Genomic DNA, 27,904 nt, shown 5'->3' on the forward strand with positions numbered 1-27,904 from the left:
CGCCGCGCGGCGCCGCAAACCGCTCTGCGGCGTCGCCCGCCGCACCGCAAAATTTAGCGGTGCCGCGCTGCGGCGACGCAAAGCGGTACGCGTCGCCGCGCGCGGTGCCGCAAAGCGGTGCGCGGCGCCGCGTGCGATGCCGCGCTGCATAGTAAAGAATAAAATTCGACTACCAGTGTTTGATCAGACATGGAACTTCGCAAGAGAAATATCTGTTTTTTGCCGATATAATAAAGTTTTTTTAAATAATGCAATGATGGTGGCAAACAGGAATACGGCCCGCCCGATGGTAAGTGGTAACCGTAGCCCATGGATGCCTGTGACGTCAGCGACAGTGATGTTTTACAATTGTCGCACCTGTCACCTATGTGAAATAGGAGCCTGTCAGTTGAAATAATCATGTTAGAGGGGAATCGTTAAAATAAAAAAGCGGCCAAGTGCGAGTCGAACTCGCCCATGAAGGGTTCCGTAATATATGACTTATTAAAAAAAACTACTTACTAGATCTCGTTCAAACCAATTTTCGGTAGAAGTTTGCATGTGTACATCATATATTTTTTTTAGTTTTATCATTCTCTTATTTTAGAAGTTGCAGGGGGGGGGGGACACATTTTACCACTTTGGAAGTGTCTCTCGCGCAAACTATTCAGTTTAGAAAAAAATGGTATTATAAACCTCAGTATCATTTTTGAAGACCTATTCATAAATTAAATACCCCACACGTATGGGTTTGATGAAAAAAAATGTTTGAGTTTCAGTTCTAAATATGAGGAACCCCCAAAATTTATTGTTATTTTCTATTTTTGTGTGAAAATCTTAATGCGGCTCGCAGAATACATCTACTTACCAAGTTTCAACAGTTCTTATAGTTTCGGAAAAAAGTGGCTGTGACATACGGACGGATAGACAGACAGACAGCGTTTTTTGCCATTTGGCTACGGAACCCTAAAAACTCGTTAATTGAAAATGAATTTTACAACCTAAATGAGTTTTTTCTGGTAGTTTGTTAAGTAAAAGTTAGTCAGTAAGCTAGTATAGTTAGTAGTTTCACAGATTATATAATAGTTCTTACGAACAGATACTTATCTCTCAAAGAAAACGCAAATACCTACCGTTTTGATACCTACACAAAAATACAATGGAGTGACCTTCAACGCGCCGCTAAGCCAAAGCCAAATTAGCTAAGATTAATTTTGGGACATAATAAAACCTAACAAAAGCTATTCCAATAAAAAAAAGTTCAAATTTAAGACTTCGGTTTCTATTTCTATGGAGGCCGATTTTCAGCCCACCGTGCGCCGGCACAACGCGCCGCTTCCCGCACCGCGCGCGCCGGCACAACGCTAGGGTGGCCGACGCTTAGAAATTATTTTACAAATAAGTAGGTATCTACTTAAACTATATATTCTATAGAAGATACCTACCTAAAATATAAGTTTTAACTGTCCAACTTGCATTAGAACTTGCCATATACAATCATAGCGTACAATAACTATACACGAGTAAGATAAGTTGCAATTAGTTATTATAATATTCCGTTTATGCGTTTTATTCCGACAAGTGACTGCGAAACATTTTAAAAGGCCATATCTCCTTCCAGTACCTAACCGCAGTGTTTACGCCGTTTTATAAACTATTTATATTGGGAATGTCTATCTATATTATACTTTCCCTATCTATCGGAAGAGCAAAAACGGTTATTTTTTATTAATTTTGTTGTTTCTGCATCCATCGACACAGCTGTGATATTTGTTCGTGAAGAAGACATTTCTTTCGCATACAATTTGGCATATTCGAGCGCGCGGCGACGCGACGTGCGTGCGTGAGCGCGTGTGGCAACCAACTGGCTTGCTTTTCTACCGTGAACGGGAACAGATTCGTACGAGGGGCGTTCAATATATAATGAGAATGAGATGCAAACTCTTTAAATATTAGGAAAGTAAATACTGGCCGGTAAAGCTAATCTACCTAGCTGATTGCCATGAAAAAAGAAACTAACTGTTTTTTGTTTAAAAAAAAATACGGCGATTTCTTTGCGATGCTATTGAGTACGTTAGCGAAAATGGAGAAAATTGAACTGCGCGCCGTTATCAAATACTTGTGTTTGAAAAATTTTTCTACGGACCAAGTCAATTTAGATTTACGGGACACTTTAAGGTCTAATGCTCCTCCGTATTCGACAGTCGCACGTTGGTGCGCCGAATTTAGACGTGGAAGAACATCGACCATGGATGACCCCCGCTCCGGACGCCATACTACAGCAGTAACTGAAGAAATTGTGAAAAAAGTCGAAAACTTAGTTTTGGCGGATCGTCGTGTCACGGTTCGTTTTATTGTTGAAAATGTAAAGATTTCAACGGGGAGCGTGCATAATATTTTACATGAACGCTTGGGTATGAAAAAGGTATCAGCGCGTAGGGTACCCAGAATGCTTACTGACACACAAAAACAAACTAGAGTCGAGATTTGTCAAGAAGCTTTGGACCTGATACAGCAAGACCGGGAACTTTTTTTAGCGCGATTTATAACAATGGACGAAACATGGCTCCATCATTACGACCCTGAAACGAAACTGCAGTCTATGACATGGAAAAGGCCATCATCTCCAACTCCGAAGAAATTCAAGGTGGGCCCATCTGCCGGTAAGGTCTCTGTTTTTTGGGATGGTAAAGGGGTCGTAATGATTGAGTATCTCGAGCATGGAGCCACTATTACGGGCTCTTTATATGCCAAACAAATAGCAACATTGCGCAATGAGATCCGTGAAAAACGGCGAGGTAAACTCTCGAAAATTGTGTTGTTCCATCAGGACAATGCACCGGCACACAAGTCCGCCGTTGCAATGGCTGCAATACGTGATGCTGGGTTCGATATCCTTAAGCATCCTCCGTATTCACCAGACCTCGTCCCTAGTGATTTCTACCTATTTCCGAGATTGAAGGAATACCTAAGAGGCAAGAAATTTGAAGACGACGACGCGGTAGTCGCTGCAGTACAAGATTTTTTAAGTACTCGAGATGAAACCTTTTTTAGAAATGGAATTTTAAGTTTAGAAAAAAGATATACTAAGTGTATTATGCTAAAAGGTGACTATGTCGAAAAATAAAATTACATTTAATAAAAGTTGTATATAACATACTCATTCTCACTTTTTATTGAACGCCCCTCGTAGGTATAAAACCGAGCTCGCGCGGAGAGTTCCATAGGCCTGGTAGTTTTAAGATCATATTGTATGCTCGAAATGGGCAACTGTTGATTCGATATCTCCTGTATATGACATCTTATGTACATAGTTTACAATTAATAAATACTTTACATAATCTCGTCTGCCAAGGCGTTTCGGCAGGAAAAGCCTTGGCAGACTTATATATTCCTGAAATGAGTGTTCATACCTACCGACTAGAATTGGTTTCATGGTGGTATCAGATGGGTTAATTTAGGGGTCCCGATGGTCACCTTTGAGAGCGTCTGCCAAGCACTTTCGGCAAAAAAAATACTGGCAGACTTCGCTTTTCTGTGTCTACATGTACTAACTGCTGCCATAACTATTATTTCGGTATCAGGTGGGTTAAATCAGCCCCCTTTTTTCGCACCGGAAGTGGCCTTATTTTTCGTATTTTCGGCAAGTTTCGCCGTGACTATAGAATTCGGATTTAGCATCACTTTTATGGGAAACCATTGTGCATTTCATCGTGGTATCAAGTCGGTTAGAAATTTTGCTGCGGGCTCTTCTACCAGTGTCAAGAGATCCATGTCTGATCAAACACTAGTAGTCGAATTTTATTCATTACTATGCAGCGCGACCTCGCACGCGGCGCCGCGCACCGCTTTGCGACACCGTGCGCGGCGACGCGCACCGCTTTGCGGCGCTAAATTTTGCGTTGCGGCGGGCGACGCCGCAGAGCGGTTTGCGGTGCCGCAAACATGTGGCCGGTAGGGCATGCAGTACCGGTCCCGGTACCAAGAATTTTATTTCCCGGTTCTGAATATGTCCGGAACCGGGAATCCCGGTTCTTCCCGGTTCTCAAGGCATCTTATGATTATTTTAAAAAATCGGTTTGTGTTAGCGTACAATCTTTATGAATTACTTATTTTCATATGAACAATTTCATAAGGATTAATAAACGACTTATTTTATATAAAAAAAGCACTTTTAGCGTTCCCACCTATTTTACGAAAATAACCGGCACACTTTGCCTCCGCCTGGGCTTAAATATGTACGAGCAACACGGTCGTAGTCGATGCACTCAGCACTATGACGGCACGGGATACAGGATAAGTTACCCGGGTCAAAATGTATAGATAGACACCTTATTCATCTAAATAGGTGTAATTTAGTAGCTTTAAGGCTTCATTGGGATATATGACACAAACATAAATACATAGATTGCTAATATCATTAGTCCTTTATGTAACCGGCATAAAAGTACTGAACGATGTTTCAGATAAAAACAAAGTTGAAATAGAAAACTTGGTGAATTTTTACAAATTACCACTTTACTAGGTTAGTTTGTCGGGTTATTTTTGGATCCCCCGTTTCATAGCACCATTATTAAAATGTTAGATAATGTCCGGAGCTAAAGTACTAAGACAACTACTATTGAAATGGGAATAAATACGCATACTGATGAGAACCGGGAAGTACCGGTTCCGGGTCTTCAGTACCGGTTCTTTCGAGACTATAAAATTCCCGGGAATTCCCGGGAATTTGAGAACCGGGAATTCCCGGGAGCATGCCCTAGTGGCCGGGCCCATAGTGCTCCCACCATAAACATTACCTATATAAAATAATTTCCCTTAAAGAAGCAGCATAAATATTAAAGACTTCATTCACTTTGCTGCTGTTGGTGCTCTTTTATTCTCCGTAGAAGTGCAGCACGAGCAGTAAGCAGATTATATATATTGGCAAGTTTACCATAAAATTTGTAGGAAACGGAAAAACGGTGGAGTTACCTAGCAATTATTGTACCAAAACAAACATAGTTAGACTACTCGTAAAGCTATTGTATGTATTGCGACCAATGAATATTGTTCTATGTTATTGTGTTTAACCATTATCATAACAGAGTAATCCGCACTGATCCTTCTGATTGTCCCCTTGTAATAGATTTTTTTACCCGGATAATTCATCATGCGCTAACAATGAGTCATTAGCTATTTATTGTGTGCTGTCTGATTATGGATGACACTACGGGAACGTAATGATGGATGATAGAGGTTTTTTTTTTAAATTGCATGGACAACTGTGAAATAATATGGTCGTTGCTTTAAGTAACTAATTTATAAATTAATTTTTAAAACTTTAATTAATTTATCTACTTCGCAAACTTAACCTAGACTGATAGGCTCGCAGCCACGTATTAAAAAAAAGGCGATAAATAGGCGGCAGAAATATATAAATAAATAAATAAAATATTATAGGACAATCTTACACAGATTGACTAAGTCCCACAGTAAGCTCAAGAAGGCTTGTGTTGTGGGTACTTAGTCAATGATATATATAATATATAAATACATAGAAAACACCCAAGACACAGGAACAAATATCTGTGTTAATCACACAAGTAAATGCCCTTACCAGGATTCGAACCCAGGACCGCGGCTTAACGCACCACTAGGCCAGACCAGTCGTCATAATTATTTTTTATATTTGTAATTTTATAGTATATTAGGCGGATTTATAGATGAGCATAATGCCTTACATAAACCATGTAAATATAATATGTTATACGTGTATATGTACCTACAATACATTCAATGGTCGTGCGAGAAAGAAATGCTTTTTCTTAAGTACAGGATACATCATCATTGTCCTTCGCATATTGTCTCAGTAAAAAGGCAATAAAAATAAAAGGGCCCATTACAATACGGGCTACACTTAACACGCTTGACTACACATCGTGACACATTCTTATATGCATCTTATTCTTTGGATATAAGACTGATTTCAGAGTAGAGAGCTTTAAGACCTAACGTAGAAGTTAGCCGTTACGTAGTGGTAATAAGGACGGTTTTAATGCTGAGTTATATCATGTCTGATTGTTTGTTTACAACCTCAGTTGTTTATTGTGTTAAGAATAATAAAACTGTATAAATGTGTAAGTTATTGGTTCGAAGATTTAAAAGTCAAAGACAGTAAAGTGACTCGGGGTCGCATTTTAATTTTAGATACGTTGGTTACTATTTATAGTATTATATTATGTTCTCGAAACTTTAAGCGGGTGCGATTGCATGACTAACAAATAACACGAGTGGTTAAGTAGTCAAAACGCGCCTACACAGATATTGTAAATAGGCTGTAAGTATGGAAAAGTAAGTAAGAACGAGGACATTATGTACATATATGAATAATGCAAAATTATTGGAGAACAATAATAACTTATTCTTTATCTTTCACTGATCCACTTTTAATCTCGATTTTTTTATGTAACGGAAGATTTTTACTTAGATTCGGCCACCCACTTAATATGAGGATGAGTGTCCCATTCTCAGCAGCGCCCTATGCGGATAGGGAGCAATATTATTACAACTCAAAAAAGCTACGCCTTAGTAGACTTAGGTATTAACTGTTGATTAAACCACTCAATTCAATATTTCCTATCTAGCGAGCATACCGTTATTTAAACGCAAGTTAAAGTCAAACGTACAAATAGGAAATATCAACAGAGCTAACGACTTCATCGAGCATTGAGTTTTAGAAGCTCGCGTGTTAAATAGCTTCGGCCGTATTCAGAAGTAAACATTCAATATAAATACAATTCCAATCCCATTTGTGAACATAGGGAATACAGGGAACATTTTTATTAAAACAATATAAGCCTAGTAGATTGAATATTAAGATTGTATTATTACAGAAAAAGAAAAATCCACAGAATACTCGTATATACCTTATATCCACAGCACAGGCTTCATCACAGATGCTACAGTCAATGAAAATATCCACAACCCGCCTAGTCTAAATACCAAACTAAATCTAATTCAAGCTAATAATTGTATTTTACTCATTGTCAACGTAAAATCAGTATATATTTCTTTTAATTTGTAAAAGAATATGAATATCAGTGGTGGACCTAAAACGTTTTCCGTAGTGATACGTCAAATGCACTTAGTAGTCTTAGTACTTATATTTAGTTTATAATAAGACTCCTAACACATTATGTACCTACAGGTTAGTTACTCACGGGATCTAGTTACTCGCTTGCGAGTAAGGTAACTATCGAATATAAATGTTGTTGAAGGGCTTTAGGGATGAGTAATTCAGTAGGTACATCAATTTTACTCATAATCGCCATATATTTCAATAGGTACCTTATATATTTGGAAATAAATTACATATGTACGTATCCAAATTGGTCGAAAATATTAAGGTATTATCTATTCGAGTCGAGGTTTTGAGTCACTGGAATTTTCATAAAATATGAAGTAAAAAAAACACACTGGACGTAGGGTGGTACGGCTATAATCAGTTAATAAGTTGTTAAAATAGTGACCAATCGCTTATTGGTTCTCTTTCGTATATTTACATTCATATTAACGAAACGCGATCAATGACCCAGCGCCCTCCGAGGCTACCTAACCAATACAAGGTCAAATGTTCCGATCGATTGCTTATAAACCTAAGTCTTCCTAAGTAAGCTCACAGAAAAGTGTACTGTCGCTGTCGGCAAAGAAAATATTGAGATAATATTACTTTGTCATACTCATAGGTTAACTGGAACTGGAAATTCTTCAAAAATGTATTAAGTTTTCTAGTATTTAAGAGGGAGAGACGTTGAAATCCAACACCGCACGGACTGCACGGTACTTGACGGTATAAGTGCATAAAATCCAAAATAACAGCGTCTAGCGACTAACGACCCATCAAAAAGAAAATGGGCATTGAAATTTCCAGTTCCAGTTTATAAAACTTAGGTACTCAATAGTTTTATAAACTGGAACAAGGCGTGACTATTTACGGGAGCAAAAACGTTATTAATTACTCCACGCCTGGTCTCGTGTTGGGCTGAACATTCAATTAAGAGGCCGGTATTGATTTTAGCCGCAAAAATGTAAAATTGATAGATTTAGGCAATGAAGTTGTACACCTTTTGTTACGTAATAGAAATAACAAGTACTCGTATCTATTAGCACGTCTTCTTATCTTCCACTTGTACAGATCAATTTTTTGAAAACAGACTCACTAAGTTAGTAATGATTGTTTTTCTGATGGACGTTTAGGTAAACGCGCGTTAAGCACTGATTTAGTCGATCTTATTTGTGAATTTCGTAAAGTTTGGACTGCTAAAAATGGTAATTTTGTATTACACATATCCTGTACTTCAACTGTCGTAGACTACATTTTTGTTTTTATGACTTTGAAATAGTGTAAATGAAGGTTAGACGAAATCAATTTTCTCCAGAAATTACCTCAAAACAAGTGGCAATTTCTCCGAAAATCTACTTATTTTCGACGTAGTTTTCATACTCAAATAATCTGCAACGTTTACTTAAACTGTTGTGATACATAATTTTATATAAATTGCAACTTTTATTTTTTGACGAATTTTTAAAAACTGCTCTCTTTATTCGTATATAACCAGTGACGCGCGCTCGCGGACTCATTCGCTCGCCAGAGCTTATAGAGGCAGGACGTGTGCTGATCGGCTCCGCACGTTGCATCGACGATCGCGAAGTTATTTATCGTTGTGTGCGTGCGCGCCGTGTAAAATATTATATCTGTTTGCGTCTTTGGCTTTTATGGTATGCGTGTATACTACGACCAGGAACTTTAATCCTTGGTTGTAAGTACTTCTTTACTTTCTTGTATAGTTTATAGTATTATCATCTATTATTGGTTAGATCGTGTTTAGGCTTGATTGATTCGTCTCAAAAAGATATTCGACACAATGTGGTATTCAGGGTCTGATGATGAAGCCGACAGGTACTCAAGCGTACTCATCAAGTAGGTCGTGAAACCACGTCGTGTTTGGGCTTGTTTAATTCTTCTCAACAAGATCTTTGACACGAGATGGTATTCAGGGTCTGGTGATGAAGCCGACAGGTGCTCAAGAGTCCTCATCAACCAGGACGTGAAACCACTTCGCGTTTGGGCTCGTTTAATTCGCCTCAACAAGATCTTTGACAAGAGATGGTACTCAAGAGTCTGACGATGAAGCCGACAGGGGCTCAAGAGTACTCATCAACCAGGTCGTGAAACCACGTCGTGTTTGGGCTCGTTTGATTCGTCTCAACAAGATCTGAATGCCATCTAGTGAGTTTCGCTCTAACTGGTAGGTATTAATATAACTCGAGTACTAACAGTGATGTGTTTAGGGTTTCAAGTAATGCGACGAAATAACGCTAGATGGCGTTAACCTCAATTATACATAGTGCATTTTGCACTAGTCTTTGAGTTTTCACTTCTACCGGCACTCCCTGAGTGCAACCCGTTGTTTTTTTTTAAATAAAAGCGTGTTGCACCTTTTTTATTCCTCTTGCTGCCAAAATGTAACACGATTTTATTTATAAACGGTTAGTAGTAGCTTTATATATATATATACAGGGTGGATTTTCTTTTTGGGTCAGTGAGGGCAGCTACCAGATCCCGTGGTGCTACGAGAAAATGGTCTTAGAAGACCTTCCCTCGATTTCAAATCAATAAAGTTTGGCTTTTACAGATTTTGGAAAAAACATATACAGGGTGCGAGAAAAAGGTAATTTTTGACAAACTTTTTATTTGATGCCAATCGATCCCATTTCTATTGAGGATCAAAACCTTGTATGGAAGCAAAAAAAAATTTCCGGCTAGAAAAGCCACAAATCGAGGAAAACTTTTCCCATACAATTTATATGAAAATGAAAACTTTTATTTTTCACATGATATTTTTATATGCCAATCGATCCCATTCCTACCCAGTATCAATAGTTTCCTAGGGGTCAACTTACGGTAATGTACTAAAATGCCACAAATTAATAAAAACTTTCTCCATAAGTAATCAATTTGATGCCAATCGATCCCATTTCTATTGAGGATCAAAACCTTGTATGGAAGCAAAAAAAAAATCCGGCTAGAAAAGCCACAAATCGAGGAAAACTTTTCCCATACAATTTGTATGAAAATGAAAACTTTTATTTTTCACATGATATTTTTATATGCCAATCGATCCCATTCCTATCCAGTATCAATAGTTTCCTAGGGGTCAACTTACGGTAATGTACTAAAAAGCCACAAATTAATAAAAACTTTCTCCATAAGTAATCATTTATTGTCAGATTGTGAATGTCAGTTTACAGATGTTACAAAATTATGTATCATACAACGTTTTACAGTAGGTACATATGGCCATTTTAATATTCGACATAGTTACGTAATGTGCTAATTATCGCACTAGTGCCGTAAAGTAGCACCATCTGTATTGTAAAATGTATTAATAAAATATTAGGTATATTTTTTATCAAAATTTAATTATTTAATTATTTTAGCATTATTTTAAGCTTTTTAGTTTTTGTTAGGTATTAACAAATAAAAAATCTTATATTCATATATATTTTTTTGAACGTTTTAGCTTCATCAAATCATCATCAAACTCTTTAGGACCAAAGTACTCGCCAAGACGAATCAAACGAGCCCAAACTCGATGGGATTGAGTTGTTTTATTACGGAGTTCCTATGGCCACCTCCCAGCTCCATTATCAAACCCTGGAAACTATCGAGAGACCAAGTACTCGTCAAGACGAATCGTACTAGCCCAAACTCGATGGGGTTATAGCGTTTTATTACGGAGTTCCTATGGCAACTGTTCAGCGCCATCATCAGACCCCGGATACCATCTAAAGAAGTACTCGTCAAGACGAATCAAACGAGCCCAAACTCGATAGGGTTGCGACGTTTCATTCCAGAGTTCCTATGGCTACCTTCCAACCAGGGATCGGATACCGGTATTTTTTGTATGGGAACGGAAACGGTATTTTTTTGTTCTTTGCTAATTACTTCATTTCTAATTAGGCAATCTAATAATACGAAGTCGTAACCTAAAAACACAACTGAGTCCTACATTTCGAGTATAAAATAATTCGAAAAATATGGTTACTTCTAAGTTTTTGCAAAAAACCGGTTCCGATCCCTGCTTCCAACTTCATCATCAGATTAGCTCCATATCATCATAATATTGCATTGTCACCTAAAATTTTCATTTACTAAAAGGGTAACATATAATATATGTTACCGTAAAATTGCACTAAGGTTATATATATATATATATATATTATAACCTTATGCAATCATCATCACCATGCAATATAATTTTCACCTCAGCAGCTCGAACAAGGGTACTTTGCTACTTAAAAACAGTGAGCAATATCGCATTTTGCTCACTGAGTGAGACAAAATGAGCAAAATGCGATTTTGCTCACTGTTTTTAAGTAGCAAAGTACCCTTGTTCGAGCTGCTGAGGTGAAAACTTAATTGTTGGTATATCTTAAGAAAACATGAGTGAATAGGTAAGTGATGAAGAAGGAATACATTTTTCGGGTTCTCTAATATGTTCTCACTGCTGAGGTGAAAAGTTTTGTGAACTACACGAGATCAAAGTTATTTACATCTCGTGCGCTTTTGAGTCCCTTACTACGCTCAAGATTCTAAATTAGATTATTATAGAATCTTTCGCTTGCACGGGACTCAAAATAAGCACTCGAAGAAATATCAAACTTTGATCTCTTGTTGTACAAATAACTATTATATGAATACATGGTTGGTAAGTATAATAAACGAATATATCAAATTTACCGAAAGTTTTATTTTAACCCAACTAAAGTTCTAAAGTTACGCATATTTTGTTGCGAAAGTATCAATACTGTTTAAGACGGTCGCGTTGTTTCAAGCAGGGGCCGGCGTTCGGTTACTGTGTAAATGTCGTATCTTCGCGCGTTTTCAAATCGACTACGGCCTCTTAAGACCAGCCCACGTGACACTGCCCACAACATAGATGATCGGAGAATTCAATAGATATTTGAACACTTTCATTTCCTGTTATTGCTAGCCAAAGTTCAAAAGCACAATTTGAGCAGAACTAGACTTTTACAATATTTTTTATTATCATTTAATCATTAAAACAAAATTGACAGATATGTAATGATTTTCTCGTTGAAGATATCTGAACTTTAATAAGAAAGTAAATGGTGAAAATTTATGTTACATTTACGATTTCTATTGAAATACAACACTATTGAAATTAACATAATATGATTATTTTTAGTTTATAAAAGGCGCCCCTGCACTGCTGCTTCTAGTGGGCGCTGGTCCTTACAAGGCTTGTAAACACCCGGAGGAGGAGGTATTTAAAAGTTAATTCACAAAGTAATGTCTTTGTTTGTGCATTCTGTGAAAGCTCACGCCTCTTTAAAAAACCTATCTAATTGGAACAGTAAACTCGGATTGTCAGGACGGTGTAAACCGGCCGGCATGTTTGTTTTGCCTTGCCTGGGTTATGATTGGTTTGTTAAGCGTTGGAATTTCTTTTTAACTCTTTACGGGAATAACTGTATTGTAATCAAACGGTTTATTAATTAAACAATTGACAGATGATTTCATTATTTTTTTTAATACAGCAATTTGTAATAATAAGACATACACAAACGACAGAGTATTAGAGTAGTAGTAAACACTTTATTGTACAAAACAAGTACATACATAACACAGAGAGATAACAGTGAATGATTATTAACACTGGCCTAAGTTTTTTTAAACATATTTATAATATTTATAAGTTCATTTAAAATGGTTAAAAACGAAAAAAAAACTAACGAGAATATTTTAGTTTTAGAGTTAAAAACATAATAATTCTAGTCACTCCAAAGTGCGTTGTCAACGCTAACGCGTTTCAGCACTTTCAGTGCAAACATGTCGCGCTTAGTGACTTAAAATACGCAAGTGAAACACGAGAATTAAATTTTAGTTACGACATGACTCACAAGAGCTTAAATTCAATTAGGTAATATAAAAGTAATCATCTAAATGGTGTTTCTGAGTATTGTATCCACTTGTATCTTGAAACAGGTACTACTCCTGACATTAATTGCAAGCATTCATGTGATTCTCTCATCTATCGAAACAAGTAAACAAATTAGCATAACTGCACGACTGTGTCCCTTTAAGCAAGTTTAACTTTACCCCGAGATAACTTATGCATTTTCATAAGCGTTTATGTAGATACGAGTAATAGTAAGGTGTAATGTTTGCAAGTCATGTCTAAATGCAATTATTAATACTTTATTGCTGCATTAGCGAAATATTATTTTTCAGCTTAATATGTAACTATTTCCTTGCCTATAATGTACTTATTCTCTCATAAATAAGCCGCCATTTTTAAAAGTCTATTCCTTACCTTGTAGTAAAACCATTAACGCCACAAAATCTCACAAATTCGGGGGCATCACGAACACATTCCCTCGCCGCTGTTCCAAAATTAGTCAAGTATTAGTAAGTCAGCGATTCTGTTAGTTCGCGTGGCGTATCAATTAGACGCCATTAACATCGCCTAGAGATTTGGAACTAAGTTGTAGAACACGGCGATAGTGTAAAATGAACTTGACTGTACTGAAGTACACCTTAAGGCCCAATATGTTCGTGTTCTTCTCTCACTCTCACTGAGCGTAAGCGTGAGCGAAATGGAAGTGCGTGCCCGTGTTTTTTTATTTTAGTTTTTTGTACGTTGCTTTCCCTCAAACATCATATGTGACGTTATCTATGAAAAGGGACCTTATTGTCGATGGCGGTTAGGCCATTATTAACAATGCTCCGATATAAATACAATGCCGCGCGACGCTGTGCGGCGTAAGTGCCATCGACAATAAGGTCCCTTTTCATAGATAATGCCCCATATTACCAATTTTCTTACAAGCAATTTTCTTATTTTTCGCTTTTGTGCATAATTTGATACAAATTTTTAAAGTGCATTTTAGACCTATGTTCGTAATTTTTTTCTATCGAGCGGAAGTCAAAAACTCAGGATTCGAATCAATACAGTCTCTCGAGAAAGACCTCAAGATTGCTGATTAAATTTATGGCAGCCGTATATTGTGATCCAAAGAAGCCCTACGGCTTTAATGAAACTCCGTTTTCGGAACCTACTGCACCTTAAAGATTAAAAGTATTTATTTATGTGAGTTCACTATCGATCGACAGTCATCCGCTGAATAAGTTCTAGCAGAGCTTTATCGATTAGACAATGTGCATGTACTTACACCCTTTATCATTTAACAATGATACCATTTAACTATATTTGTACGTTAATATTGCCGATAAGGCTGCTTTTCAATTCATCTGAAATCAGTGAAGCCTAAGGCGTTAAAGTGAAACTGAACATCAAAGTACATTACATTCCCACAACCACAATGTATTTTAAACAAATTGAGATAGGCATTCAATAAGAAAATTGAACAAATTCACACTCTTTGATCTACCCCTGTTTTACTTTCAATTCTTTTATCTCAAGCCAAACACCCTAGAGCCCTTGCTGGGCAAATACGCAGCTTCCGTCAACTTCCTACCCTCTTTGAAACACCACTCTTGAGTCGGCTTTCTGAGTGTCGGAATAGACAACATAGAAAAGACGTATTATAAACAAATGAAAGGACTCCACCTGCAGTCAATGAATATCCATGTAGCAGTGTTCCTTGATAAAAGATTATGAAAACTTGAGTAAGGGCCGTTTAACTAGAAAAGAAAATTGTTAAATTTTCGTAAAAAAAAACAAAGATCGTGTTCGAGTTTAAGTGAAAATTACGTTACAATATTTTTGTGATTCTGGTGTAAAGTATTCTTGGAACTGCGAATTAAAGGGTTAAACATTTGTAATTCACTGAAATCTGTGCTAATTTACTAAGAAACGTTGTTATGAAGCTATTCGCTTAAGGCTTGCGTCTGACTCCAGAGTTCAAGCATAACTTACGCCAGCGAGGCTTCTGGTGTTCCTCAGGGACCTGTCTTAAGGCCGCTAGGATAAGCGCGTAGATTTAACGCTGTAGTTTCCATGAGATTATAGTTTCTAACTAGTTTGCATACGTTATAAAGATACCTACCTACAGATAAAACAACATCCTATTAAAATGTATTAAATATAATTTATAAAACAATGAGCGGCGAATGTTTCATAATAGTGAGACTCTATTAAAGGAAAAGATGTCGTTTCACTGCAATCTTAATCAAATAATCCTTGGACTTTATACAGGCAATGAGAATCGATTGTTGAGAATGGGACAAAATATTGATTCACTTTAAGCTTTTATTTAGAAAATAATAACTTGTAGGTAAGGCACAAAGATAATTTACACAGATAGCTAAGCGAAACAGATCGTTACGTGCCGACTGCGATCCGGGTTCGATTCCCGCCTCCTAATGGATCGGCGCCATCCGTCCTGTCAACGGTCACGTTTAATTTAACCAACAGCCCATTTCTCTGATTGTTTTCACCACATCGGAGCTCTTAGAGATTTACTGTACTCTAAATCAATCCCGGTTTAATGAAGTGGAGAAATGGAACTTAAAAGTAAATGGAAATGTTCTAGCAGACGAAGGGAATCGACGATTTACTTTCAAATATTTATGTATGTTTTTAGAACTTATTATTGAAGTAAAAACTTCTTTAGCGGCGTAGTGTACTTTTCGAGGTGGGGAAATAATTAAAAATTAAACTCGAGACAGCGTAAGACGATCACGTGACCGTAAGATTTAGACGGCCACTCATTTAGATGGCATTTAAATCAATAAAGAAAAACTCAATGACATTACATGACAAACTGTTACATGTAATGTCATTGAGTTTTTCTTTATTGATTTATATGCCATCTAGTGAGTTTCGCCCTAACTGGTATTAATATAACTCGAGTACTAACAGTGATGTGCTTAGGGGTTTCAAGTAATTAACGCTAACGCTAGATGGCGTTAACCTCAATTATACATAGTGCATTTTGCACTAGTCATAGAGTTTTCACTTCTGCCGGCACTCCCTGAGTGCAACCCGTTGTTTTTTTATTATGAAAGCCATCAAGATTATACACGCGCCAATTTTTTATTTATAACAAAAATCTATATTTAATATGGCATAGCTGTAGGGCATTATAGTTTTAAATAGTTTTATTTTTGCACTTAGACGAATTAGCCAAACTGTTTCGACCCAAGCAGCGCTACTTGCTTATAATGGCTACGTAAATTCTCTCTTACGATATGGACTTGTAGTTTGGGGAAACTATATTGACAAAGACGCAATATTTATAACACAGAAGCGTTGTATTAGAGCCATATTTGCCATACACTATATGGGCTCATGTCGTACTCATTTTATAGAAAACAACATACTCACTTTTCCTAGCATGTTAATTTTCGAAGTGTGTGTTTTTGTACACAAGTATAAATACTTGTTTGTGGAGTTTCAAACAATGGGTCCACGCGCGACAAGAACACAATATAAGTTTACTTTACATAAACCTTCTGTTAATTTGGCACTTTCCTCAAGAAACTCGTATATTATGTGTATTCGTATTTATAATAAATTACCTGACATTTTTAAGAATAATAATTTGAATATATTTAAATCACAAGTCCGTGCTTGGCTAATACAGAGATGTTTTTATAGTATTAATGAATTTTTAAATAATGATTTAATGGGATTTTATTGTGTATGACTTCGACTTTATTTTAATTTAATTTTATGTCCTTTGTTATTGCATGAGGTGTTACTAAGACTTTAAGATTGTGATATATGATTGTATTAATACTTGACATCATTTGTTATGTAGGTAACGGAAATATTTGTTTGTACACCTGTAAAGGTAGAGTCTTGGTGAGTCCATGAAATATTGTTACAATAGTAATTACTGGCAATGTAACCCATTTCTCACAAACAATAAAGATTATGATTATGATTATGGTAATATTTAAATAGCAATCAACTAAGCATATTTCAAAACCGATTTCTTCTTACTCCTCATACTTTACTATTGCTTATATGTATAAGTTTAAAAATATTTAGGTATAAGTATAAAAGCTGATCATGGAACGATCGTCCATTAAGAAGCAGAATAAGAGTCCAATCAAGTAAAACAATTGAAATCTACCCGCATTTGTTTACAGGCACGATCTAAATTGAAACAACGTACACTCTAATTAGAATCGAAATAAATCTACAGAAAAAGTCTCACAATTCGCTCAATTTATTTCTCCCTTTATCAGAAAGGTTCTTTTTAATCAAATAAGGATCTTAAATAAGTGTAATTAGGTTTTATAATCGCTTGTGTTGATCATGTCTATTTATTTGCATGTGAAATAGGGCCTGAATTGAATGACGTCTCCATCGAGCAAACAGATAATTAGGCGTTTGACCCAAGATTTTCTTTTGAATCCACGCCGATCCTAGGTCGTAAATAATTGATTAATTGAGACATTGATGTTAAAATTAATATTAAGAATTTAAGTAGTTTATGGATGGTACTGCATGCTTTAGTGTAGGGCCTCAGTGGCGAGCATCTATAAATGCGTTTTTATTTGTTTAACAAGTTACTCTTAAGAGCTGGAAAGGTTAATGTTAAAGTATCGTCAGGTAACTTGTTATAAAAATGAATGCATTACCCCACTAATGACTTGAACTTTACGGACACGAAGGTTTCTCTAATAGCAAGCTTATTTTTATTTCTAGTGTTATAGTTACGGACATCAGTCAGCATTAAACATCTCGACAATCTTGCTAAATAAAGCAAAACCAAACTAATCCCTACACATCTAGCGAAGGCAATTCCTTCCAAACCCGATGCTAACAAAATTACCAAGTTCGCAAGATCAAAATGAAATTCTAAATTAATAAACAACTTTTGGTTGAAACTATCCCGGGGTCGAAAGAAGTTAGAGTTAACCTCTCAGTTCCCAGTGGCTCCAATATGAGTCGGAATTGTATGGATTTAAGAGGTCCTGGGAAATGAGGGTTTAATCGATGTTGCTTGCGTATTCATTTGGAGAGTTTGGGAGTTTTCTCTTATGTGGTGTTGGGTGAGGTTGGGTGAATTGTAGTTCATAAAAATAAATGTAGTCTTTATTATTATGATGATGTCACTAAACAAGCATAACGTTAAAAAAACTGATAACCCTAATGCGGATTATTGACTACTTAAATTTATTAAAACGGGTTACTCACATTCTTTAAGTTGTTCTATTTTGAATATATAGGTACGGATACCTAACTGTTTGGTACTCCTCAAAATCGGTGGTCGGTTCAAATGTGACTTCTCTTGCTTGAGTCTATCGAATCCTCACTTATTCGCTCAAACCTTCGAATTTCATATGGTCTCAGCGCATTTCGTTGTAAGATATGAAATAACAATAATAAATTATATACTTGCGCCAAACCATAACCCGTAGTTGGATAAAAAAACTTTACTGGGCTTTTGTTTAAATAACTAGTGAACCTGATGGTGATTAAGCTAAGTACCTAATCAGAAAATCTAATTAAAATACATCTCAGCACCTACCTAACTAATAGAACAGCGGATAGTTAAATAAATGTGTAATCTGTGATTAGGACCAGTGATCAAGATAGATCTTTGGTACAATATCCCAACCCTTGCTTTGTTTTGATTAGCCATTGGAATTGTTAGCCTGGCCCGGTGGGGGCAAACATAATTCTGTTCAGCAAATAGTTACTCAAGGTATCACGGAAGGCGTAACATGAAATATTTCCCTCAGGCCGGGAGCAATTTTGCACGAATATGAGCTTGCGTGTTTTCAAGATCATATTAATTAGGTTCGCGTGTTTTTTGTGAACCTTTCTTCTACATCATACATCTACACTTTTATTCTATAAATATATACTTTTATCTATCTCCTACAGTTGGCTAGTCATTATTTCAAGACGAGTGATTTCATAATAATACCATTTACATCCAAAATCTAGCATCCAGGCATACCTACGAGATTAAGTTTGACACCAAGTTGCAGAACAATGGTGCGAACTAGCGCCGCTGGAACAAAACCATATAATTAGTCTGGTTGTCTATATTATACTGGATAAGGTAGGGCTTCCTTTGAGCTGTACCTGTTATTAAAATAAATAGCTGTATTCTTAGTCTGTTTCGAAGATGCATATTATAAATACCTTTGTATGTATTTTGAAGTTCCGAGGTCATCAAGGAACCCTTACAGTTTCATCATATCCGTCCGTAAGTCCCTTGGCCCTATAACCATTTAATTACTATTTTAAGACTCAAATTCAAGAATATGTTCATTCGTACCTAATTTCAAAGATATTTTTCAATAAGTACTAGGTACTATACTTCCTCCTAACGTCAGCATTTTCATATTGAAATTTTAAAAAGCCATAAATGTTATCATTTTGATTAAAAACGTTACTTTTTAATCCCATAATTATCATGACTAACTCCATGAAATGGACAAAATACAATAAGACTATTATTAAAAGCAGTGTCCCCACGTAAGTTCCCAGTATGAAAATAGAAATAGCACGCAACACAATTTACGCTGAATCATTCAAGTAAACGCCTCCTATTCCGTGTTATATGACCAGTTCATCGATTTCAAGTTACGTGGGCGTTGGGACAAAAATAACCATTATACGAGTACTAACTAACAATAGTGACCACTTATCAATGGAACTGGCAGATGGTCATGGAATAGCGATTAAGCTGTGGGAATTAAATGGTTTTGTTGAAGGGTTTGATAATAGAATAACTCTGCAACTGGAGAACGGATTTCAGCACCTTGTTAATGTTTTAAAATAAAAGTCTACTATTATGTGACCCGCGTAAAAAGGTATAGACTTTTGGCGTTATTCATGCTTGAAAATGCTTGTCAAGTCTAACAGCCTTGATAATCCTTTGTTCTTATCGGTCATTTATTTTGTCGGTTTGTTAGAAAGGGTCAAAATGTAACAGAAGGCTGCTAAATTTTATAAATAAGGGGGTTTATGTCTGATGTTTAAATTCTGTTTAGAAAAATTAATACACAAGATCTTGTCAATAATATTCATGAAACCAATAAGAGATTAGAATTAATTTCTCAGCAGTTTTATTTATTTAACTAGGTTAACCAAAAATGTTCCGTCAGGCGACCAAGGGATCTAATAGGGGCTAACGACTTGTTGTTTGTCTGGATCGTCACCATTAGGGACAGTTACAATGATGGCGTCAATGATCCGTTCAACCCCCGAAATATGTACATTACTTACAATGGGGCATTCCACGAGAATGTCGCTTACGTAACGCTTTCGCCTTGTATGGCAGCTACCTTAATCAAATCCCTAAAGTTCTAGATTATACTGCCAATTTCTTAGCCAAGTCGTGAAATATTAACAGACCCAATATAGCTTACTCAGCATTTTCAGAAGTATTAGAACAATGTCGTTACGTAAGCGACATTCTCGTGAAATGCCCCCAATTGGGCGTCCATGCGGCACGGTAGGCCTGTTTATAACCAAGCGCTTAGAATTGACGCAGTTATCCAACTGTATTGTTATGGGTGTTTTTTGTGTTGTGTATTTTTTAAATGTTTTTTTTTTTTCTTGGTTTAAGAAATAATTACTTGCACATTAAATGGTATTCACCAGTCGAGAAATTATTAATAAGCGGCGATGAACAGACTAAAGCAGTGTCCGATATCATTTACTTAAACATAATAATAATTATAGGTATTGTTAGAATTAAGTTGTATTGATGTATGCAATACGGGGTGTTTTGGCCCACCGTTTGAACCTTGGCAGGTGGATTTTTCTGTGGTATCTCGAAGAACCTACTTAAGAACAAAATTGTCATCTCAACTGTATGCGCTCAGCCTGACCCCACGTAGCTTCCAATAATCCAAATAAACAGCGAGGGCGACCGCGTCAAGCGCACGCGACATTTTATCGCCTGCGATATCGCCACTCTTTTATTTGGTTCTCACATTATTGGAAATTACATGGTGACCGTTTATTTATTTGTTTGTATAAATGTTTTTATTTCTCGTGTGATTTTGCGTTCTGCAATATGACATGTACTAAACGTACATGTATTGTTGAACACTGGGTTTATTGAATATGGTATTGGTGTACTTATTGGTTAAATGGCGTAATCGTAACATGGTTGTTTATCTTTACCTTTGCGCTAGCTTGTACAGTCAGCTTCAAATAGGTATCGACGGCCAAAATAGCCAAATATGTAATCGTATTCGTAACACATTTTTGTGACCATTCTTACCACCGAAATAAGGATGTGTCCCGATATATTTTTCTACTTTGGCCGTCACTATACTCACTATTTTGATGCTGACTGTACTACATCGAAAATTTGTAATGCTGACAATTCACTTCACATTATTTGCAGAAATACGGTTCTGTTTTTGGCATGTCCTTTGTCGTTTTTCTATACCTACTACGAGAAGTGATGCAGAATGAATATAGGAAGAATGCAAAGTGATATTCAAGCTTAAAAGCACTGCGCACTGATAATTAAAATGAATAAAATGAACGATTTTACTCCATGCTGCATTTTAGCCATCAATCATTCAAAATAGTCGCTCCGCCTAGTAAAATTTCCACGCAGTCTTATACGCATAATTTTATAACTATAAAGGTAAGGCAGGCCCGTCAGTTAACTTGTTCCGAAATAGAGACCAGGAACACTAAATCAACTTGCAATAACAAAACTCTCGCAAACATATTGCTTTCCTATTTCTAAAGCTCGCAACTCGCACAATCACCATCTTATCGTTAAAAGTTTTCGATTGTAAGTTCCAATAAGCTGTATTAGTGTATTACCAAGATTACCCGCAGTTTACGAACACGTCGTACAAAACTCCAATAAGTTTAAATAAAGGAGCGTTTATTTTCATATTGCGTAGATTATCGCAATATTTTTACAATATGAGCAATATTGCGCTAATATACAGGCTGAAATTTATTTTTATTATTGTAAAGTATTTGGTTCAACAAGTCGCTTGCCGTGCAACGCGACAACGCTACTAGTATTTTTGGCTCTTTTGGAGTAGATGACAATAAGAATGAGTCATTTTAACTAGACAAGCTGGTTTTTAACTTACCTATTATTTTGTATGTAAGGTTTGGTACATGTAATTAGATAGAGCAATAAAGATTAAAATATTCGGAATATACGAGTGTTATTATTATCGTATCTAAAAATCTTGATAACACTATATATTTAGCAGCGCAGAGACAGTCAATTTCAGACCGTTCATACATCTTGTACATTTTTTATTCTACCACCCGGGTACGTACTTCCCTGCTGTGAAGTCCAAAACTCGTAACCCTCGCGAGTGTCACCCTCCGTTTATCATTTTTTCGATCAGACACCCGGGTGACAGCTTTCAACCCCGGATTAACTTGGAGTTGTGGCGAGAAAAAAATTTAATAGCTTTCCAGCCTCCGTGAGTGTTAGTTACATGCTTTGTTAGTTGACCGAAGTTTGCTGGAGGAGAAAATTAAAGACGGCTCAGTTTGAATTGCAGCGACGAATGAAATGTATTAAAAGGGTGGTAAAAAAGAAACCGTCTCAAGCAGTTCGTATTTTTACCAGACTATTAAAAGCCAAGAGAAATAATTTTGATTTCAGCTTACGCAAGTAACGTACAGCAAGCTGCAAAATTTAATGGACTGTAAAATTGGCCATGCACTTTTACTTACTACCATGGTATCAAAATTACTAAGCCGATTTTGATAAAAGTTAAAACAAACATTGTACACCGAACTTTTCCTTTGCGTGTTCTTATTAATCTCTACTTTCTATTTTTCTACTTTCATGTTTTGAATATTTTTCAAATACTTGGGCAAAAATACAGCATGCCACACAATGCCAGGAAATTTGGTGAAAATTGCAACTAATTTCCAATGAATATGTTTGCATAAAATAATGATGCGGTAATTCGATTCCCCTGTGCCAATCGCTCCAGGGTGTTTCAATAGCGCCATAATGAGCAACCACATACGAATTAAAGAATCACCTATCATATACCTACTTGATTGCAATCAATAAATTTGCAATAACGAATTCGTTTGTTGAGTAGGGTGTAGGTATTTATTTAATTAAGCAAATATAAAAATATAGTATGAAAATCATAGAATCGTTCAGTTTTTACTAATAAACCTAGGACAACGTATTAGCTAGACTCAGGCGAATAGACATACGTGCATACCTATAATAGGTATATCGCGGTAAGCGTTACTAACGTTACTAATGTGTTCCGATTCTTATCTATTTTAGAAAGAAGAATTAAAATACAACAACACACAACATACAACAAACGTGATTTTTGACCGAAGTTAAGCAACGTCAGGCGGGGTCAGTAGGGTAATTGTGTCTGTTTGCCGTCCAGTGCCTGTTTCCGTCCACTTGGCGGAGTTGCTACAAAGAATTGCGGAAAATTTGAATATAAACAAGCCTTCTCACACATGTTTGGATTTGTTGCAATCCATAATGTCTAAGCAATATTTTTACCAAAATAAAAGTGTTATTTGACAAATAGCGGCTTTAAAAAAAATTATGTAAGTGGCGGCATTGCATCCAGAGCTTGAAAACGTCATTTTGCAAGAAAAAAAAAGTGTTGGCGGCAAATGTTCACGGTAAGTTTATTAATTAATTTAACTAGTTTAAGTTACGTTATTGGCACATACTGCAACTTAAAAGTATAGTAAACGCAATTTTAAGTGTTTTTTATAGTTTTTTCATAATAATCTTTGATAAATTTAGTGGACGAGTACTGACATACTAATTTTGAAAAATATTTAGTTTCCGACCACACGGACGGTAACTGGAACAGCTAGGTGAGTATTTGTTATGATCGTTTTACTTCAAAAGACTTATAAACTACTATATATTTTCTCTTAAAATGATGTTTCTTGCTTATAAGATTATACATTTTAGTTTTCGTCCACGATTTTGTCAGTGTTGCTTGATTAAAATCATGTTTAAAATACGTGGTCGAAAACTAAAAATAGCTTTAAATATTGTTTCAGTTTCCGTCCATGTACTATGAGTGGTGTAGACGAGATTTATTATTACATGATTACTGAGGGCGAAAATAGCAATTCGTGGATGAGTTTCGATTTTGTTCGACGAAATGAAAGAATTGAACTGAGTCCGACAATGAGACGATTCCACGAATTGCTATTCCCACCGGAGCATAGTGGTTTGCCCCAAATATGCGAGGAAATAAGTTAAAATAGGCAATTAATTATTTAAGCATCAAAGCATTACTCGTATCTTAATATAAAAAATGTCAAATCTTACGATTTTCCCTCCTTAATATCTCGCGCACGAGTGTGGAGCGGGCTTTAAAATAATTGAAATGTCTATGATTATTAAGCAGTATTTACACGATGTTACAAAATAGTCCTGCAAGAATGAGACATATAATTGTCTCCCTATCTCGCTCTATATCCTACAGCATGAACTGATAGCTGTACCAGGCCGTGTGGATGCTGGTTTAATAAGTATCTGTTTTTCGCTCTCACTTAAGCCCCACATTCACACTCCTACCTTGTAGGCCGCCTCGTAGTCCGCCTCGTTGGGTAGGATTGTGTATGGGGGTTGTAGACTACGAGCCGTCCTACCGTTTAGCCGTTTGTAGGACGGCTCGTAGTCCACAACCCCCATACACAATCCTACCCAACGAGGCGGACTACGAGGCGGCCTACACGGTAGGAGTGTGAATGTGGGGCTTTATAAAACTGCGTCCTTAAAAGCCATCTCTTTCTCGCTCTCACTCATGGGTGCGGTTGTCTGTTACACGGCTTTAATGGACGTACATACGGCGGATCACCTTACACACGATCGAACGTGCGCCGGACCGCAAAGTCACGGTCCGGGCGTCTGTAAGGCCAAGCGCGCACCACGATTTTAATTTTTGCGAGACGATTTTAGAATCGCGCTGTAATTTATCGCAGAAAATTGACTGCGCGCACTGCGATGAAAAGTCGACGATTTGTTCATTCTCGACATGGATTTCGTACCAGTCGCCAGGCGTGAAACAATATGCAATCGCTGTATGACTGAGTATTTATACCACAAAGGTGATCTCCTTCTATTTCTATAATTAAACGGTCAACATCTAGCGTCTCATCTTGTGACTCCATTGGAGAAGCAGGTTCCGATATGTTGACTCTTGGAGAGCGAAATGCCGACTGAGGTCCGGGGTGCGATTTTATTATCGCAGTGCGCGCGGGGCCATACAACTCCGTATGCTGCAATTCACTTTGTGACAATGGCGTCGCGAGCAGTCGCGGAAAAATGTGACAAATCACAATTTTAAAATCGCTGCGATTTTTTTGTCGCATATGCAAAACAAAACTAAGTCGGTACTAGTAACGTACATAGCTTAAAAATAAATGATTCCTTATTATATTGATATTATATATTATAAATGCGAATGTAACACTGTTTGTCGGTCTGAGTCCTGAGGAAGGAAATATATATAAATATTTATCACGAAAATAACCATTCTACGCGGTCGAAGTCACGGGCAGAAGCTAGTAACTAACTAAGAATTATCTATATAACATAAAAACAAAAAATAAAGATAGGTATAATTGATTTTCAATGCAATAATGCACCCTACAGTACTTTTTCATACAGTGGACGAAAACTGACTCATACGTGGACGAAAAGTAGCTCACAGGCGGACGGAAACTGAAATAACCCTACTTTTTCAAAATATATTTTTTATAAAATAAACCGTAAATATTATTTAAGGTCACGTAATATTAACCTAAAATAGACAATATGAGCAATACAAACAAATATAGCACATTTAAGTAAGACTACTTAAATATTTTTTTTTAGCATTTCAAAGTAGACATCTCCTATAATTGGACGGTATCTGACACAATTACCCTACTTGGATGGGTGACCGTTTTTTTTGCTTGTTTTGCTCTATTTTTTGTTGATGGTGCGGAACCCTCCGTGCGCGAGTCCGACTCGAACTTGGCCGGTTTTTTTTAATGTCAATGGAAATTATTAAAAATTTCACAAATATTAAGTACCTACCTACATAAAATTAGAGATCAATGTTGAATTTGAACTACCTACCAATTGGACATGCTTTACTAGAAAGATTATATTAATTACTTACCTATATGCCAAACTGCATTGCATTGCATTCAATCCAATGTTTAATTGACCAAACTTTTAGTAGAGCATAATTATAACCAGTAACATCTATTAAGTTTTATTTGGATTAAGAACAGAACACTTTCAACTTTGATACCTACTGTCACAGTGCCTATCTACCTAATTCGGTCTAGGGCAAAATCTTATACTAGTATACCTAACTGTTTTATCACACTGTACTTGTTACCTGTCAGATTATTAATCATAAAGAAAGCGTTTCTGACCTGCTGGGCATCCACATTGTCCGTAATCTCTGATGCTCCTCCTCGCCCTCCAGTTAGGCGGCGGCCGCGCCAGCACCTCCCGCCGCAGCCTCTCCACCAGCGGCTGCTGCGGCTCCAGCACCGCACTCCTCAACGCAAAGTGCTGCTCCTCCAACACTGCCAACCTCTCCTGCAGACCCTGCTGCTTGTACAGACTATACCCGCTCGATATCAGGCTCATAGCACACGCACACCATAACACCACACAGTACATCCAAGGATCCCCCGGACATTTGTCATCGCATTTCGTCTTTTTCACTTCTTTCTCCACCTTAGCCGGTGCCGGTGCTTTTGCGGGAGGCTTCCCTCCTATCTTTAAAATCATGCTGCTCAATTTACCCTCATGAAATGGAGTTATGGGTTATTAGAGGCATCTTCACCGCGTTAACGGCCGTTGAATGGACATTGTATCACAAAAGTTGCGTCCGGTACGCAAACCTTCGATTTGAAATAAAACAAAACACACAGAACACAAATACGGATAAACGAAAACACTAAATGCGGCACATAAATAACACAGGATTAAAGAGTTGGCGATTAATATCGTAAATCGCTTTAGTGCGATCGTATTTAAGATCGTGGGTTGAATGTAGCGCGACGTACGGACGTACTCCCGACTCGGCAGACGGAGCGCCACTGACGGCTGGAGCAAGTTGAGCTTGAGACAACGACACGCGGGACTCGGTTACATGAATAAAACCATGGTCTAATAAAACATGGTCTTCTCTTCCCAGAGTGTCACTTGCCTACGTCACAATAACATTGCCACTTTATTTCAACATAACATGTTACATGGGTACATTATATCTATGGTTAATAAGTTAATTTATTTCTTTATAATTTAATAATTTTCATTTATATGTATTTTATCTTAAATTTTACAATAACACGTCATTTTTAATTATTCGTTAGCAATATCTTCCGATTCACGAAAGAAATTTCAGACGTTCGGGTAATTCTGTTTACACTACTGGCAACACAGGATAGCGCTGTCACATTTGACAATCCGCCATTTTGTCCCTGACCGACCGTCCTTGTCGAACGCGTGTTAATTGTTATTTCCTTCTCGCTCAGTGTCAGCAGTCGCAGTGTTTTCCAAACTTTTCACGTCGTAAGCTTCGTAATTAATGTTTTGTTACGAAAATGGTTGGCTGCTCTATTCGGAACTGTAAGAGTAGGAGTGAAAAGTGCAGTATAGATTTGTTTTATTTTACTATGTTTCTACATGAATAACTTAAAATTAATGCCGTTAAAATAATTTTCACTGTTGGTTAAAATTCTCCCACATTTTAAAGTTTGAGAACCTGTAAACAGCATGATGACGTAGGTAAGTGCCAGTTAGGTCATTCGCGAATCTCGGAATAGAGTACCAGGCGGAGTATATTATTATACCATGAATAAAACGTATTACATACAGGTATATTTATACATATATTTTTGAGAGCTTTTGAAGAATTGGATACAAACTCTCAGAACTTCAAAAATCTTATTTTAATTTAAAACTC

The 27,904-nt window shown here is 36.8% G+C and overlaps 1 protein-coding gene across 1 annotated transcript in view; it reads right to left on the bottom strand.

Annotated features, from left to right (window-relative positions):
* The window catches only part of LOC134656155 (collagen alpha chain CG42342), a 276,941-nt gene extending 249,895 nt beyond the window's left edge, over positions 1-27,046 (bottom strand). The window contains exon 1 of the mRNA XM_063511683.1: positions 26,361-27,046. Within this exon, the coding sequence (XP_063367753.1) occupies positions 26,361-26,724 (364 nt within the window). The 5' untranslated portion in view covers positions 26,725-27,046. The remainder of the gene's footprint in view (positions 1-26,360) is intronic.
* Between the last annotated feature and the right edge of the window lie 858 nt (positions 27,047-27,904).

The sequence above is a fragment of the Cydia amplana genome, chromosome 2 (genome assembly GCF_948474715.1).
Source record: "Cydia amplana chromosome 2, ilCydAmpl1.1, whole genome shotgun sequence".
Classification (NCBI taxonomy): Eukaryota; Metazoa; Arthropoda; class Insecta; order Lepidoptera; family Tortricidae; genus Cydia; species Cydia amplana.